Source organism: Gopherus evgoodei, chromosome 1 (genome assembly GCF_007399415.2).
Source record: "Gopherus evgoodei ecotype Sinaloan lineage chromosome 1, rGopEvg1_v1.p, whole genome shotgun sequence".
Classification (NCBI taxonomy): Eukaryota; Metazoa; Chordata; order Testudines; family Testudinidae; genus Gopherus; species Gopherus evgoodei.
In genome coordinates, this window is record NC_044322.1 from 203,858,370 (window position 1) to 203,877,005 (window position 18,636).

Sequence of the window (18,636 nt, forward strand, 5' to 3'; positions counted from 1 at the left end):
GTTTATGTGTTTTTCCTGTTGCAAGATTTCTTTTTAGAAAGGGATGAACATGGCCTGGACAAAAAGTAGAATTTTAACTTCCCGATGATGAGAGGTTAGCAGAAATCACATTGAAATATTGTGGCTTATGATTTAATATGGCATAAACTAACCATCTGCTCTACCTATTTATTTATACCATATTTGTCCCTGTGGTAAGTGAGCACCTACACAATGCATTCCTAGTGCTGTTCTGAATAACTTCATGCTTGTCTGTCTGTACATATGTACAGAAAGGTTAATTGGGCCTTCAGAATGGCCAGACTTTAAATTGTCCTTGATTATGACATACAGGGAGAAGATGATGCTCAAATCACATGTAATTGGAGTGGTAGGATCATAATAGATATAGAGAAGGCCCATTACATGATGAAATCCATCCCCTGCTCAAGAAGATGACTGTTCCCCAAATCAATTTCATCATGACTTATAAGATGTGGAATTTGCACTGTGCCTTCGGTGGAGAGTCTCAGAAGAGCTAGGTTCTCTTTCTGGCTCCACACTGACCTGCAATGGAACTGTGGATAGGCCTTTGCCTCTACTCCCACACCATTAGTCTGCCACGGATATTTAGACTATAAATTCATCAGGACAGGGACTGTCTCTTACTGTGTGTCTGTACAGTGCCTAGTGCAGTAGGACTGTGATCTCAAGTGGGGCCTCTAGGCAGCTCACAGCAAATTAATAATGTAATAAGTTATTAACTGTCTCCTTATACTGGTAGTATGTGTGGAAAATAGTGTGTGTATGTATATATATAGAGAGCTAGAATTGTATTAATGTATTGATAAGGATAAAATCAATTAGTAGAACTCCATTTCTAAAATGTAAATTACTTTCCCACTGACTATATATCTATTCATTGAGTAGGAAGATGATTTGTAAAATTTTTAAAAATAGGTTTTTGTGGGGAGTTAGAGGCATAACTCCTTTCTATTGACTGTGGAATGAACAACAGAAAAAATGTTTAGAGACTTTCACACTGCAGCAACTTTGAAAGGAATGACAGCAGTTTCAAAGCCACTAACTAAATTACACAGTCAGTCATTTTCTGGGAGCCAAATGCAAATATTTGTGCACAGGTAAGAGAGGTTCCCCCTTCCTGCCGCCCCGCCTCTACTTGGGTTGTGTATGTAGCTGTGTAACAGATATGGTTTTGATTTCTGTGTTGCGCATCTTTGCATTTCTTGGGGCCTGATTTTCTATTGCCCTGGATCTCGTGCAGTCATTTACACTGTTGCCAAGTGGGTGTAAATTTCTTCCACATCAGAATGGTAGCATTTTACATCCGTTCTGCCATCACTTTGCACCATTGTAAATAATATGCAATGTGCAGCGCAACAGAGAATCAGGCCCCTAGAATCTGGAGACAGATGTTACTTTGGGACCTCTGTGAGGTTCTTGCCCTTTAACCCACTGAAGACCAAAAAGTTAAGTGTGCGCGTGCGTGTGTATAATCTGTCCTCCTAACCATTCACTTAGCTATAGCTGGCAGTTTGGAAAATGGCCCAGTTCCAAGTCTGATGTGATTAACTGTCCCCCATTCTCTCTCTGCCCCTTCCTATGAAAGTCCCTCTGTGTATAACCAAATACCAGGACAGAAAATCAATTTCTGTAACATATGCTGCTGTACGTCTATTAGTTCTGTGCTGAACAGCCAATCCTACAGACAGGGCTGGCTCTAGCCATTTTGCCGCCCAAGCATGGCGGCACACCATGGTGGGTGCTCTGCCACTCTCCGGAGCTGCCTGCCACCCTCCTGGCAACCGGCAGAGTGCCCCCGGCGGCATGCTGCCCCAAGCACGTTCTTGGTGCACTGGGGCCTGGAGCCGGTCCTGCCTACAGAGAGGAGACATATTGCTCTAGGTACCTCATGTCAGCGTACAGTGAAATGCCTTGTCTGTATCCATTTAAATTCAAGACTTCAGCAACCTGGAGCAGATTTTCTCAAGGTTGCCCATAGCAAGAACTGTAGTTCTGGGAGCCTGTATGTCTCTTCAATGACTTGTCTGTTAAAAGAGTTGATTTAAGTGGACAACTTTACCAGCGTGTGCCCTTTACATGGGGATTGCTGGAAAGCAGTGTGTCTGGCTCTGCCACTGATTCTGTAATCTTGGACAAGTCTGGTGATAGAGGAACTATGCCTGTAAAATGGGAATAAAAAGGGGATATTGATCTCCCTCTCAGAGGTATTGAGGGGCTTTAATTGGTATTAGTAAAGTGTTTTGCTGGTGGTAAATGCAATATAATAAATGTACTGAGCGTTACTAACATTATTGTCCTTGTATTATACTGCTTGGGAAACACTGTTTCTTTTTAAAATTGTTTCTGTCAAATTAGTACAGCCCAAAATGAAAGTATAGTCATTGTGTATATATAGTATTTTCGTGACATGAAAAAAAATAACCACCCATCTTCATGAAAACAAGATTATTTGAGCTGAACTTTCCCCTGTGTGCTGGTAACCACTGGAGTTAATGGATACTGACTTCTGTCACGTAACAGGGCCCTGATTCAACAAGGTACTAAAGCGCATTCCTAACTTTAAGTATTTGAGTAGAAGATAGGCATGTGCTTCAGTTAGGCAGGTGAGTACCTTGCTGAAAAGGGGCGGAGGGGGGCTCACTTTGTAACCCTGATCCAAATCATATAACTGGATACAGGAAATAAAAGTTCAGCCTCTCACCAGCATGTCTATTACACCCTGCAGTGCTGGAAGCACAAGCCTATTAAATATGGGGGTGAGTGAATGAAACTGACTAGAAGCAACAGTGAAACCGAGCAATCTAGCTAGCACCGTTGTCCAAGATGAGTAGGATTACTGAGATCAGATTTACTCATGCCAGTCATCGCACTGGTGTGTGCGTGTGTGTGTGTGTGTGTCTCTCTCTCTCTCTCTCTCTCTCTCTAAGGACTGCTCCTGTGAGTTTGCCAGCTTGGCCTCCTAGCTAATGCTCACTTCATGGAGCTATAAGCAGTGGTGAGCTGGAGCCAGTTCGCGTGAACTGGTTGTTAAATTTTAAAGCAGTTTTTGAACCGCTTGTTAACCCGCTTCCCTAGGAGGAGGTGCTGTGGCTTTGATGGGCTGCGGCTGGGAGGTGATGGAATTCCTCCTCCGGCCGCTGTGGAACCTATGTGGGCTGCCGCCTGGCCCTGTGCACTGGCCCTGTTGCTGCTGCTGCTCCCCTGGCCCTGGGGCTCCCACTGCTGCTGGGTGGGTCCCCGGGTGCTCTGCTGGGCCTGGGCTGGGTCCTGCTGCTCCGAGCTGCTCTCCCCGTGAGTACCCACCACCCTGCCTGCAGCCAGCCCCTGCCCTATCTCCAGCCAGCCTCCAACCAGCCAGCCAGCCCTGCACTCCTCTGTCTCCAGCCAACCCCTGCGGTACCCCCCTGCGGCCCTGCCCAAAGCCAGCCAGTCCCACACCTCCCTGTCTCCAGCCAGCTCTACACCCCTCTGCTCTGCCTGCAGCCAGCCCCACACCCCCCATCTCCAGCCAACCTCACACCTCCTTGCCTCCAGCCAACCCCACACCCTCCTGTTTCCAGCCAGCTCTGCACCCCCTGCATGGCCAGCAGCCAGCCTCGCACTCCCTGTCTCCAGCTAACCCTGCTCCGTACCCCTGTATGCAGCTGGCCCCATGTCCAGTGGTGCCCTGCAGTTCCCAGGGTAGTAACCCTGCACACCTGCTTCAATGAGGGGGGAGGGAGCAGCTGGGACCCACACATATGCACACCCTAGGGTGACCAGACAGCAAGTGTGAAAAATCAGGACGGGGTGGAGGGTAATAGGAACCTATATAAGAAAGAGACCCAGAAATCGGGACTGTCCCTATAAAATCAGCACATCTGGTCACTCTAGTACACCCCCAGGGAGTGGTGGGGCCCCACACATGTGAAACGGAGCTCATTTCTAGTTCAGGCCCAACTTTTTAAAAATGAACTTTAGGTAGAGTTAACAAACATCCGTATTTTCCCGGACATGTCAGGCTTTTTGGTTCTTAAATCGCTGGCCAGGAGGAACTTTAAATTTCAAAAAATCTTCCCAGGAAAATATGGACGTTTGGTAACCCTAACCCTGTACAAAAAGTACATACTGTGGCACGTCCCTTAAATCAGAACTTTTTATAGGGAACCAGTTGTTAAGATTTTGGCAGCTCATCACTGGCTATAAGGTACTGCATGTGGGAGGAAGCACTAGTTCTTCAATTTGTTTTGATGAAACATTTCAGCTTTCAACATTTGTTTTAAACTAATTGTGGATTTTTTTAAAAGAAGTTGCTACAGTGCCTGGCAATTTGGTAATGTGTGTTGCGTGCAAAGCCAAGTATCCTGCTAGGCTGAAAGCTCTCTAATGAGGCTCTAGCCTGCTATCTTTTGATTCCTCATCCCTTTAGGATCCTTTGACAAGGGGGCGGGGCTAACTCATGGAGAACAGGGGTTAAAAAGCCAGTTTCTAATCAACCCGAGGAGCTAGCATCCAGGGGAGTTTTGCAAGGGAGTTTAGAGAGGGAGTTTGAGCAGTGGCATAGCCAGGTTTTCAGGGTAGGGGGAGCAAAAAACATAAAAAAGGCACCCCCCCCTCAGCTCCCCCCCGGCTATGCCCCCTTGGCTCCCCCCCTCTGGCCATGCCCCCAGACCGGCCCCCATCCCCCCTGCTCACCTTAGCTCCTGCGCTTCTGTGCTGGCCTGCCGCCCTGCGGCTCCTCCAGCCGTGCAGTGGGCAGTGTGGCCTCGGTGCCAGGCTGCCGCTGCCGCCCTGCGGCTCCTCTGGCCATGTGGCTAACAGGCGCCGCTTCTGCGCCTGCTAGCCTGAGCGGAAGCAGCTGCTTGCGCTGAATCCCACCAGCTACGCTACTGAGCTTGAGAGCCATATATACCAAGCAAACTTATCCTAAACTTAGGCCAATAACCACCCCTTCAAAAATACCCCTCAAAGGACAAATGAATGCACACAAAACCCCCGTCCCCCTGCAAGAGTAAAGAAAATAATGCAGGCAGAAGTCCACAGCGGAGTGGGAGCTAATCCAGTTTATTGCACTGTATGCAGCATGTACGATTACCTGCCCTGTGGGCAGGTGGCATGTGTATGCATTCGGTGCAAGCAAGTCATGGCCCTCAGAGATTGCATATGGGCTCTTGAGACCAGAGCGGGTCTATTATAGGAGCTAAGGGAGATGGGGAGGTACATGGACAAGATTTTCAGAGACACACTAGAGCAGTTCCACTCCAACTTGACAGCCTCTGTGATGTTCAGGAGGATGGAATTCCGAGGGACGGAGAACTTCAAGCCAGAGTGAAGGGAAACAATCCCATAGTTGGGAACCTCCTTCCAGATGATGTCACGGTATCCTGTCACACTGAGGATATGGGGACCCCAATTATTAGGAAGATACCCAAGTAATAGTAATGGGGGATTCAGTTTTTAGAAAGAGAGTTGGGTTTGTGGTGACTGCTGGGTGTGAAGGTTGAGAACCTATTGAGACATCTAGATAGACTTATGTGCAGTGCGGGAAGGGGAGGGGTATAGGAGGGATGATGGTGGTCATGGTCATTACATTGGGAAAGGTAGGAGAGAGGTTCTGGATACCAAATTTAGGCTGCAACATAAGAGATTAAAGTCCAGGACTTCCATGGAAGCATTTCAGAGAATGCTACCATTTCCATGTGCAGGGCCAGTTAGGCAGAACTGCAGGGTCTCAATGTGTGGATGAGACAATGGTGTTCAGAAGAGGGATTTAGTGTATTAGGAGCTGAGGAACCTTTTGGGAAAGGAGGAGCCTATGCAGGAAGGAGGAGCTCCACCTAAACCAGAACAGAACCAGATAGCTAGCATGTAAAATTAACAAGGTTGTAGAGGAGTTTTTAAACTAAAGTCTGCGGGAAAGCCAACGGGTTCGGACAGACACATTCCTTAGGAGAGGATTAATTAAAGGGGATACTCTCTCAACTTCTGTCTTCTCCTGTTTACTATGATATAAAGTACAAGTACGAACTGAAGAGAAACACTCAAATGAAAGAGAGTCTCATTCAGTGACACCCTACATGAAGGCAGACAACTAAATACTGACAAATTTTATAAGTGCTTGTATACAAATGCAAGCAGTCTAAATACTAAGATGGATCAACTTGAGTGCCTGGTATTAAGGATGGTAAGAGGATATTGATATAATAGGCGTCATGCCCCTTGGTATTTCAAGACCCCGAGTTTCACTTCAGGGCCCACTGTTCAATAACAGGGAAGTTAACCCAGTACCAGCTGTGACTTTAATGCCTTAGAGATACCAGCTATCCGCATTGCTTATTAACTCCCAAGGCTTTGGCCAGCCTTAATATAGATTTTAAACAATCCCCTTGAAAGCCCCCGTCCCTCTTGAAACCAACTAAGTGGATGCCTGTGATAGTAGGCCCTATTCACCCTAATATCAAGGAAACTCCAAGTTCCTCTGTTTTGAAAGGACCAGACACATGCCATAGGTCAGTTTCTTCTTTGATCTCCCGCCTTTATATGATTATTCAATGCTCAGTCTGATCCTGTAATCATCTTTGTTAAGCATTATTACTTAAATGAAAATGAAGCGAGAAATATTTGCACAATTCTAAGCGTACTAAAGGCACAGACAGAAAAAGACAAACTTAGGTTACTATCTTATCAAACTTCTGTTCAAAGTAACAAAGTTCTTATACAGTTGACTTTGGAGACTTATCCTAGCTGTAGCAGCTAGGGGTCCTTTACCTGGCAGAAAAAGTCCTTGCCTCTTTGGATCCAATCTGGTAAAAAAAAGAACCCTGTTTCTTTCTAGGGAGCTTTTATCTGAAAACCCTGCCATGTGACTGTTTTGACCCTATGACTCACAGGTGCAAAAGGTGATAGAGATGGCTGGGGAGTGGGGAAGTCCAGGAAGTATTTATTCAGTGAAGTCATCCTGTGTGACTCATCTCTGGGTGGGAGTTCCCCCTTCTGAATTGTCCCCTGTACTGGTTTCTATCTACTATATTGAGAATCGAGGAGAGTTTCCTCTGGACATGTTGCTTTTTAATGAGTATCAGCTGACCACTTTCTCCCCAAGGGTTGTAGCTGCTTTTATGGGTGAAACTCAGCAATGATTAATGAGCCTAGTCGTTATGGAGTCTGTCCCAACCATGTGAGGGTTATGTAACACACGTGTACAGATATTCTTCTGAACATGAGAAATACAGAGATTAGCATCTGAGTGTTACTGTCACCCATTCACTAGCATTTAGGAAAGTCCAAACACTACATATTTAACTGTAATTTTAACAAGTTAATTTTAATAGCATTCCACCTGCATACAGACTCTCAGCTGATACATATGCCTGAAGTTGGCTTAAGCCTCCATGGTCACAGTAGGCATCACAGAAACATGACTGAATGATGATAATCAATCGGGGACAGTAATACCAGGGTACAAAATATGTAGGAATGACAGAGTAGGTCGTACTGGTGTGGAGTGGCACTATATATGAAAGAAAGCATAATAAAATAAATGTAGTAAAAATCTTAAATGAATCAAGCAGTACCAGAGAATCTCTATGGATAAAAATTCCATGCTGGAATAATATGAGTGTAGCAGTAGGAATATATGACCAACCATCTGGCCTGCTCAAAACAGAAACAAAAAATGCAGTAATAATTGGGGATTTCACAGATAGCCATATTCACTGGGTACATGTCACCTCAGGACAGGGTACAGAGATAAAATTTGTAGACACCGTTAATGGCTGCTTCTTGGAGCAGTTAGTTCTGGAACTGCAGGGGAGAGGCAATTCTTGATTTAGTCCTAAGTGAAGCACAGGATCTGGTCCAAGGGGTAATTATAGCTGACCTGCTTGGTAATAGCAACTACAATACAATTAAATTTAACATCCTGGTAGGGGGTAAAATACCAAAGAAACCCACCACTGCAGCATTTAACTTCAAAAAGAGGAACTACACAAAAAAGAGGAAGTGAGTTAAAGAGAAATTAAAGGGAACAGTTATAAGAGTGAAATGCCTTCAGGCTGCATGGAGACTATTTAAAAACACCCCAATAGAAATGTCAAACTAAAAATAAATCCCAAATTAAAAAAAAATAGTAAAAGGGCCAAAAAATGCCACTATGGCTAAACAGCAGAGTAAAAGAGGCAGTTAGAGGCAAAAAGGCATCCTTTAAAACTTGGAAGTCAAATCCTACCAAGAAAAGTAGAAAGGCACATACACGCTGGCAAGTCAAGTGTAAAAGTATAATAACGCAGGTCAAAAAAGAATTTAAAGAGCAACTAGAAAAAGAGACAAAAATTAACAGCAAAAGTTTTTTTTGTGCATCAGCAGCAGGCAGCCTGTCAAACCATCAGTGGGTACACTGGACGATCAAGGTGTTAAAATGGGGAGACAGAGGACATACAGAGCCCCTGGCATCGGGTTAACAGACCCAGCAGATGCAACCAGAGCTATAGTTCTCTACTGATCAAATAATTGCTTGATGGCAGTCATTAACACCTTCCAGCATAACAATCCCCCACTGCTCAGCTCTGCCCATTGTCCTAATGGAGTTTCAAATGGTGATACCCTGAATGGCTTATTTCCCAGACAGAAAGAAAAGAAATAATAAGGGGGAGGGGGGAGATGGATATGTGAGAGAAGGGGAGATCAGCCCACACAGACACCCTGGCATGGGAGAGGAGCAGAGAATGTGGGACACACTGAGCCATTGGCCTGGGAAAGAAGGGGGAATGGTGGACACAGAGCCCCTGGCATGGGAGGAAAGAGTATACACTAAGCTCCTGGCATACAGGATTTGGGGGTTTCAGGCAGTCCCTGAAACAGAAGGGGATGGGAGTGTGGGACACAGGGAGCTTGTGGGGTGGAATGGAGGGATGGAAGGAGCCCCTGGCATGTGCAATGAACTCGACCTCTAGAATCTATGAAGGGTGAGCCCCTCTAATTTAAATAACATAATAAACCTGCTGCCTGGTGGCAGGTATCCAAGTGGATGTTAAAGATCCTCTGGTACTCTTTGGCAAGAGAGAGAGAGAGTGTTGGGAAAAAGAACCTAGGTATTTTGACCCACATCCTCCACAAAATACACAATGCAGAGAGAGAGAGAGAGAGTGTGTGTGTGTGTGTGAATACCCACATCCTCCACAAAACACAATGCAGAGAGAGAGAGTGTTTTGGGGAAAAGAACCTGCATGTTTTGACCCACATCCTCCACAAAATACACAATGCAGATTGGGCCTAATGTGTAAGCTATTGCTGAACATATAATGGCCGCTTCCTTTGCCTACGCAGTGGCTGACTCATCACTGCTCTGAGGTCCTGTATTTTAAAACCCAGCTCCCTTCTCTGCCATTGCTACTGGAATTCGAACCTGACATTGCAGGAGGCTGGTTTTAACTGTTTTCTTCTCCCTTTGTCGCCCTGGAAAGGGAAAAACAGCATATGTTTGGCTCACCACTTAAACTCTTGCTTTGAAGCATAATTACATTGACTGTATCCTCCCCCTCCTCAATTTGCACTATCCAATGCAAAGGAATGATTGCCGTCGACAGCGAATGTATGCCAAATCCCACAGCCTAAATCATTGTTCAATTGCGGGTGGGGGGGAACCCCTCCCATTTTATTTCTTTTCTCCTTGGCAGCCAGTTGCGGGCACTTCTTTCCTCTCGGTCCAGCAGATGGTGTCAGACGGCTGTTTAATGACTCACACAGAGCTCAAAAAGGAAAAGGGATCATTCTGCTGATAGAGCTGAAAGATGTTAGAGGAAAGCTGCCAGTTTTCAAGGATGTGCGTGGAATTTGAAAGCCCAGACATGCTGTTGCTTCAATTGTGTTGTGTATGTGCATCCTACTAGCCTAGCTATTTTGGGTGGTTGCTTCTTAGTTTTGCTATTCATCACACCCAGAGCCTGGCTCTGTGTATTTTATGTCTCTTTCCCAAGAGGTTAACAGAACACTCTTTCAGCTTGATTATGTTACTCTTGAGCCACTGAATTCATGTAACCTTAATTTGGACTGTGATTTTTTTATTTGTCCACTACCATTTCTCATTGCCATAGTCCTTGTTCTGATTCCTAACAGTAACTAATAAAATAGGAGCAAGAAATAAAAAATCCCTGTTTGCTTTTCTAGTTGTCCGACCCTGCAGCAAGGAGAGTGACACAGCAAGACAGCCTCCGCAGCGTGCTGCTGTGAGTGAGAAATGCACATTTCACGCTCCCAAAGAAAAGAGGTGGGACAGGGCTGAGTGATAGACTATGAACCTCTCACCCTGAGGTCAACAGTTCAGATGTGGGCTTGGCTAAAATGTAACTCAGTACTGTCAGCCTCAGGATGCTTCTCATACAGGCCTTATAGATTCATAAATTCATAGATTCTAGGGTCAGAAGAGACCAATGTGATCATCTAGTCCCACCCCGTGCACAAAGCAGGTCACAGAACCCTACCCATCCACTTCTATAACAAACCCTAACCTATGCCTGAGTTATTGAAGTCTTCAAATTGTGGTCTGAAGACCTCAAGCTGCAGAGAATCCACCAGCAAGTGACCCATGCCCCACGCTGCAGGGGAAGGTGAAAAACCTCCAGGGCCTCTGCCAATGTGCCCTGGAGGAAAATTCCTTCCCGATCCCAAATATGGTGATCAGCTAAACCCTGAGCATGTGGGCAAGACTCACCAGCCAGCACTCAGGAAAGAATTCTCTGCAGTAACTCAGATCCCATCCCATCCAACATCCCATCACCAAACACTGGGTATACTTATCTGGCGATAATCAAAGATCAGTTGCCAAAATTAGGCTCTCCCATCATACCATCCCTTCCATAAACTTATCAAGCTTAATCTTAAAGCCAGATATGTCTTTTGCCCCCACTACTCCCCTTGGAAGGCTGTTCCAGAACTTCACTCCTCTAATGGTTAGAAACCTTCGTCTAATTTCAAGTCTAAACTTCCTAATGTCCAGTTTATACCCATTCGTCTTGTGTCTACATTGGTACTAAGCTTAAATAATTCCTCTCCCTCCCTAATATTAATCCCTCTGATATATTTATAAAGAGCAAGCATATCCCCCCTCAGCCTTCTTTTGGCTAGACTAAACAAGCCAAGCTCTTTGAGTCTCCTTTCATATGACAGGTTTTCCATTCCTTGGATCATCCTAGTAGCCCGTCTCTGAACCTGTTCCAGTTTGAATTCATCCTTCTTAAACATGGGAGACCAGAACTGCACACAGTATTCCAGGTGGGGTCTCACCAGCGCCTTATATAACGGTACTAACATCTCCTTATCTTTGCTGGAAATACCTCGCCTAATGCATCCTAAAACTGCATTAGCTTTTTTCACAGCCATATCACATTGGCGGCTCATAGTCATCCTGTGATCTACCAATACCCCAAGGTCCTTCTCCTTCTCTGTTGCTTCCAACTGATAAGTCCCCAATCTATATCTAAAGTTCTTATTATTAATCCCTAAGTGCATGACCTTGCACTTTTCACTATTAAATTTCATCCTATTATTATTACTCCAGTTTACAAGGTTGTCCAGATCTTCCTGTATGATATCCCGGTCCTTCTCTGTGTTAGCAATACCCCCCAGCTTCGTGTCATCCGCGAACTTTATTAGCACATTCCCGCTTTTTGTGCCAAGGTCGGTAATAAAAAGGTTAAATAAGATTGGTCCCAGAACAGATCCTTGAGGAACTCCACTAGTAACCTCCTTCCAGCCTGACAGTTCACCCTTCAGTATGACCTATTGTAGTATCTCCTTTAACCAGTTCCTTATCCACCATTCAATTCTCATTTTGATCCCCATCTTTTCCAGTTTGACTAATAATTCCGCATGTGGAACCGTGTCAAAAGCCTTATTGAAATCTAGGTAAATTAGGTCTACCACATTTCCTTTGTCTAAATAGTCTGTCACCTTCTCAAAGAAGGAGATCAGGTTGGTTTGGCACGATCTACCTTTAGTAAAACCATGTTGTACTTTGTCCCAATTACCATTGACCTCAATGTCCTTAACTACTTTCTCCTTCAAAATTTTTTCCAAGACCTTACATACTACAGATGTCAAACTAACAGGCCTATAGTTACTCGGATCACTCTTTCTCCCTTTCTTAAAGATAGGAACTACATTAGCAATTCCCCAGTCGTACAGTACAACCCCTGAGTTTACTGATTCATTAAAAATTCTCGCTAACGGGCTTGCAATTTCATGCTCCAGTTCCTTTAATATTCTTGGATGAAGATTGTCCGGGCCCTCCGATTTTGTCCCATTAAGCTGTTCAAGTATGGCTTCTACCTCAGATGTGGTAATATCCACCTCCATATCCTCATTCCTGTTTGTCATCCTTCCATTAGCCCTAAGCTCCCCATTAGCCTTATTAAAGACTGAGGCAAAGTACTTATTTAGATATTGGGCCATGCCTAGGTTATCCTTAACCTCCTTTCCATCCTCAGTGTGTAGCAGTCTCACTTCTTCTTTCTTTATTTTCTTCTTATTTATATGGCTATAGAACCTTTTACTATTGGTTTTAATTCCCTTTGCAAGGTTCAACTCTACTTGGCTTTTAGCCTTTCTCACTTTATCCCTACATGTTCTGACCTCACTAAGATAGCTTTCCTTGCTTATCCCACCCTTCTTCCACTCCTTGTAGGCTTCCTGCTTTTTCTTAATCACCTCTCTGAGATGCTTGCTCATCCAGCTTGGTCTACAACTCCTGCCTATGGTTTTTTTCCCCTTTCTTGGGATGCAGGCTTCCGATAGTTTCTGCAGCTGCGACTTAAAGTAATTCCAGGCCTCTTCTGCATTTGGATCCACAAGTTCTTCAGTCCAATCCACTTCCCTAACTAATTTCCTTAATTCTTTAAAGTTAGCCCTTTTGAAATAAAAAACCCTAGTCCCAGATCTATTTTTGTTTATCCTTCCATCTAGTTTGAACTGAATTAGCTCATGATCACTCGAACCAAGGTTGTCCCCTACAACCATTTCTTCTATGAGGTCCTCACTACTCACCAAAACCAACTCTAAAATGGCATCCCCTCTTGTCGGTTCTTCAACTACTTGGTGAAGGAATCCATCAGCTATCACATCCAGAAAAATCTGAGCCCTACTATTCTTGCTAGCACTTGTACTCCAGTCTATATCTGGGAAGTTAAAGTCTTCCATGATCACACATTTCCCATTAGTGTTTACTTCCTTAAAAACATTAAAAAGGTCTCTATCCATATCCAAATCAGATCCCGGTGGTCTGTAGCACACCCCAAGCACTGTCTCAGGGGAGGTTCTAGTAGCTTTCTTTCCCAGTGAGATTTTTGCCCAGACAGACTCTGTCTTGTCCATTCCATAACTTATTTCTTTACAGTTAACCTCCTCATTGATGTACAATGCTACTCCACCACCTTTGCCTTTATTTCTATCTTTCCTAAACAGCACATAGCCTTCAATACCTGTACTCCAGTCATGACTACTATTCCACCACGTTTCTGTTATCCCTATAATATCTGGTTTCACTTCCTGCACCAATAGCTCTAGTTCCTCCATTTTGTTCCCTAGGCTCCTTGCATTAGTGTAGAGACATCTCAATTTTTGCCGTTTGGCTTCACTCACATTCTGTACCCTGTACCCTGTTAGGCACGGACATTCTACCATCAACATCAACTTCAATAGGGTTGGATCACAGGATGCAGATGCTTCGTAGCAAAGAGCCCCCATTAAGTGAATCTGATTGCCACTGGAAGTTCCAGGTAGATTGCCCCTGGATGACTGTGCTACGCCCACCCTTATGTGCTGGGGTAGTTAATAGGTGGACCACGGGCCAAATCCAGATTGTCAGACACTTTTGAGCGGACCCCGAAATCTTTTTATTTACTTATGATTATTATCATTATTGTTATTATTTTAAAAAATATTTTCTCTGGAGTCTGGACCTTGACCAAGAAATTTGAAAAAAATAATTGACTACCCCTGTTATGTGTCATTGGTTTCAAAGGGTTGAATAGGAATGACCGCAGCGTGGTAGGTCATGTGATGGATTGATCTAAAAAGCAGAGAGAGAGACAAGCTGCAATATTTGAGTGCAGATTTCAACCTTCGCCCCCGCCAGCATCACCATCGCCAACATTTTCTTCAAGGGGTATTAGGGTCTTTAGATATGGGATGACAAGTAGAGCAGAGCAAATAACTGAGTTTTGTTTTCAGTGGCTGAACCAAAAAATCCGCAAAAAAAATGTGTTTAATTTTGAACCTAAACTGAATTTTTGTTTTCTTGCTGAAATGAAATACAGCAAAAATTTCATTCAAGTCAAAGGCAATGTTGCAAATGCCAACTCAAAATGACATTTTGAAACCAAGTATTGATTTGAATCAACATTTCAAAACAAAATATTATTTGGATCAATATTTTTGAAATGAAACATTTTGACGTTCAGTTTTTGGGAGGTTGAAAGTATTCACCGAATTTGACCCAAATTTGGAAATAATTTTGGAATTATAAATTTTTTTGGTTAATTTACTACTAGCTGAATTTTTTTTTTGCCCAGCTCTAGCTACAAGCCTATAATGGGACTCCTTTCATGATATGCTATGACAGGATTTTCAGTTGTAGTTAATGGGTCAGGTGCAGCCCACCTGTTTCCCAGCCCATTGTCCAAATGGGGTCCTTTGTAAAACTAGGGTCTAGGTGTTGATGTATGGATTTTGAATGCCCCACATTCACTTAGGGTGGGGTTAGATGCAGGCAGGGATTGTCCAAATTCATCTCTGTGCTAAATGGTTAATAAAATGGAAAACATTAGCTGAGCCGCCCTGATATGATAGTCAAAGGCATAATTTTTGCAACACCAAGAAATTTGTTTTATAAAGTGACAGCTTTTCATGATGGCATAATGTATTCCCTTTGATATATTTATTCTTGAGCAGTCCCTAAGAATAGCACAAGGGGTATATAAATGTCCTGGCCTGAGGCACAGAAAAGGAGGGAACTGCAGAACAGTTCTCCTTAGTGACTGAAGTACTGCTGCTTTGCCTTGCTATCATGGTCCTTTGACTGGACAAGAGATTTTAATTCTCCTGTACGCTATGAAGGATATTACATAAAATCCACACCCAGGAGTGAGAATGACTGATGTTTAGATAGCACCTTTCACCCCCGAGGGACCCAAAGCTCCCTACAAACTGTTAGGTTGTGCAGGTTCCATTCTGGCCCCTCTAGGGGCAGTGTGGTTCTGTGCTGCTCCAGGGTCAACTCATGCCAGGATTGTGCCTCAGGAGGCACAATTTATCCTGGAGCACCATACAGGGAAAGCTGTGCTATCCCCTCTGTTGGTGTACAGTGCCCTCCTTTCCTTGGCTGGCCAATTTGCCTGTCTGGAATGGAGAGGGGGCAGGGCTATGACCACGCTCCTCCTTGCTGATCCCTGGGTCCTTGGGATGGTTTGCATCTCTGCCATGCTAGGAAGGGGCTGTCTCCATGCTCTCCCCAACAGAGTGACTGTGATTTTTGCCTTGTCCTTGATTGAGTGTGCGTGGGGGGGAGAGGGAGAACATAGAAGGAAAGATTGCTTCTACCCTCTCCCCCATTCTGCACACCTACAGTCAAGCACTTAGTTACAGGAGATGGGTTAGTCACCTGAGCAGCAGCTTTGTAGTACCTTCGTTCCCTTGAGCTACTGGTTCAAATGCTGTTCATGGCAATTTAGCTCTTCACCCTTCCAAGGTAGCTAGGTTGAGTATCCTGTAGTTCACTATATGGGCTGAGGGCGACTGGAGCCTTCTGAAATGGTTCCTAAGCCTCGACAGCAAAAAAAGTTATGATGACCCTTTAACTGTTGTCATGGTAACAAAGCAACCCAGGCTGTGGTTTAGATTTTCAACAATAGGTGCTAATCTCCCAGATTATCAATTTCAGAGGGAGCTGCCTTCATGACAGAATGTTACAAGATAGTAGAGATGGGTTTAACCAGTTGAGCTGTGTCAGGCCAGCCGCCTAGTGTGTCCCTTTCGATGTGCTGGATTTCTGCTTATTGCGTCCCAGGGATCTGAAGGACTAGATGGCGCTAGGGACTTGCAAAGGGATACAAAGCCTTTAAGGGACCTTAAAACTGTACCATCACCAATTCAGCACTAGCTTGGGTTGACTGATACCAAGGTCACACTGACTGTTCCATGGCCTATGTGAAAAGTGTGCTGATCTCAGGCCATATGTTCGAGGACAAAAGACCACCCTCAGTATTTGGCCTCCTTGTTGGCAGTCTCAGCAAAGAGGCTAAGGACTGATAAGGAATGGACATCCTTTTCACCCTGAAGGGCATGTCTGCTCTTAAAATATTACATGGTAGTGCTGCAGCTGTGCCACCGTAGTGCTTCAGTGTTGTGCATCAGCGGCTAATGCACTTATTCCTGTTGTCTAAAGCTCCTGTCTCTAATCACGTGTCCTGTTTAGATGGGAGGGATTCTCCTGTCAGCGAAGGTAATTCACCTCCCCGGGAAGTGGTAGCTCGGTCAATAGAAGAATTCTTCTGTCAACCTAGTGTTGGGACTTAGGACATTTTTCGCACACCCCTGACCGACGCAGTTAAACCGACCTAAGTTTCTAGTGTAGACCCCGCCTTAAAATGGCCTCCTTTAATTGCTGATGGATCTTGACAGGGCAATGCAGGAAGCTTGTATTGCTGCTGCCTAGGCCACATCTACTCGGTTGGTGGATTGCTTCAGTCTCCAGGCCATCGTTCACCAGCACTAAACTCCCTTTAAAAATACTATCAAATGTAGATATTGCTCAGGCATCCGAATGATATTTGTAATTCTTCCTGTCTATACGTTAGAGAGACTCTTTCAAGATAAAAGCCAATATTCTTAAAAAAATTAAAAATTCTTCCACAGTCACTTTAATAACAATTTCTATTATTCAGATATGTTTTCACCATTCATGCTGTTTATTTTATTTTTTTGCTCTTCACTCAATGTGGCCAGTGAATCTAGTCTGGTTAGTTTTACTCTCTGTTTATAGTGACTTTCACTTTCTGATTCCCATGCACTAGCCCTATGCTCTTGTGCTGGGTTCTCAAGAACATAAGATCAGGTTTGAACTGACAAAACTTGCTTCCCTTGGAGTTTTGTTTCAGATTTAAGAAAATGTTTCTTTTTTATTTGCATAACAATGCTGGCCCTTTAAAGGTCCAGCTCTCATTGAAGGGAATTTCCTTTCTTCAGAGTGAATTCAGCAGAATATTATTGGATTCCTGTAGGAAAGAAACTCCCTTCCAGTGCTAGAAGTGGATTTTTAAGGCTCAGGGAGTATTGGTTTATTATCCCTTCCTACAACAATTCTGTTCTTGCAAAATGTAAGTAATGTTCCAAAACTTCTAGATGTTGTTTCTTTAAATGTTTACTTCTTTTGCAATGTGACTGAAGCATCCCGATAATGGGCCACAAATGACCAGTTTTTGCTCAGTAAAAGGCTTTGAAAGGCTCCAGGTATGGCAGGCATTACATGAAATCAGACCCTGCTTTATTTTTAGACAGGATTGTTGATCTTCATTGTACTTTCAGCATCAGCAACTTTTGTCTTGAAGGAATCAAGATGTTTTCTGGTTGCTCCAGGTATGCAGCCATTTCCTATATTATTCAATAGTATGCATGTCTTGACCGTAACCTAAATGCTGCTATTTCCCATATTTTGAAGCATTATCTTCAAAGGCAGCAGTCAGTCAGCCTTTGGTGGCGTTTCAGCAGGAGGTCTGCCGGTCCCGCTGTTTCGGTAGTAATTTGGTGGCGGGTACGTTGAAAGCGCGAGACCAGCGGACCTCCCGCAGGAAAGCCGCCGAATCCATGTGACCGGGATGGACCTCCCGCAGAAACGCTGCCAAAGGCTGCCTGACTGCTGTGCTTTGGGCAGCAAAAACATAGAGTCACCCCTGTCAGTCCTGCCTAGAATATCATGCCAGCTGGAGGCTTTTGTCTCAGGCTGCTCTCCCAGCCGGCAGCACTGCGCACCTGTCCCAGCCTACCCCTTGCTCCCATGGCTCACAAAGCTTGGACAGTAGTAAGGAGCAGTTCAATTATAGGCTGAGCAAGTGCAGAATGGTGGTAGAATGTGCCTTTGGACATTTAAAATCTTGCTGGTGCTGTTTGCTGACTAGGCGGTTTGCGATTAGAAGAGCCAGGCTTCGGTGTGACATTTGTGTGTGTTTCTCTTTGATGCAAATCTGCCCCCTTTGTTGATTTTAATTCCTTGTAAGTCAACCCTGTAAGCCATGTTGTCAGTTGCCCCTCCCTCTGTGAAAGCCATGGCAGACAATTGTTTCGCACCTTTCTTCCACGCAGACGTCATACCACAGCAGGCATGGAGCCAGCTCAGATCACCTTGGCAGTTATGAGCACTGTAAACACCACGTGCATTATCCTGCAGTGTATGTAGCACCAGAAACTTCAAAAGCAGGCGAGGAGGCGACAACAGCGCAGTGATGAGAGCGATGAGGACATGGACACAGACTTATCTCAAAGCCCGGGCCCTGGCAATCTGGATATCATGGTAGTAATGGCGCAGGTTCATGCCATGGAACGCCGATTCTGGGCCCAGGAAACAAGTGCAGACTGGTGGGACTGCAT

At 44.5% G+C, this 18,636-nt stretch overlaps 1 protein-coding gene across 1 annotated transcript in view; it reads left to right on the top strand.

Moving 5' to 3' along the window:
• The window catches only part of TBX19 (T-box transcription factor 19), a 44,154-nt gene extending 25,736 nt beyond the window's left edge, over positions 1–18,418 (top strand). Inside the window, exon 10 of the mRNA XM_030583408.1 lies at positions 18,352–18,418. Within this exon, the coding sequence (XP_030439268.1) occupies positions 18,352–18,404 (53 nt within the window). The 3' untranslated portion in view covers positions 18,405–18,418. The remainder of the gene's footprint in view (positions 1–18,351) is intronic.
• The last annotated feature ends 218 nt before the right edge of the window (positions 18,419–18,636 follow it).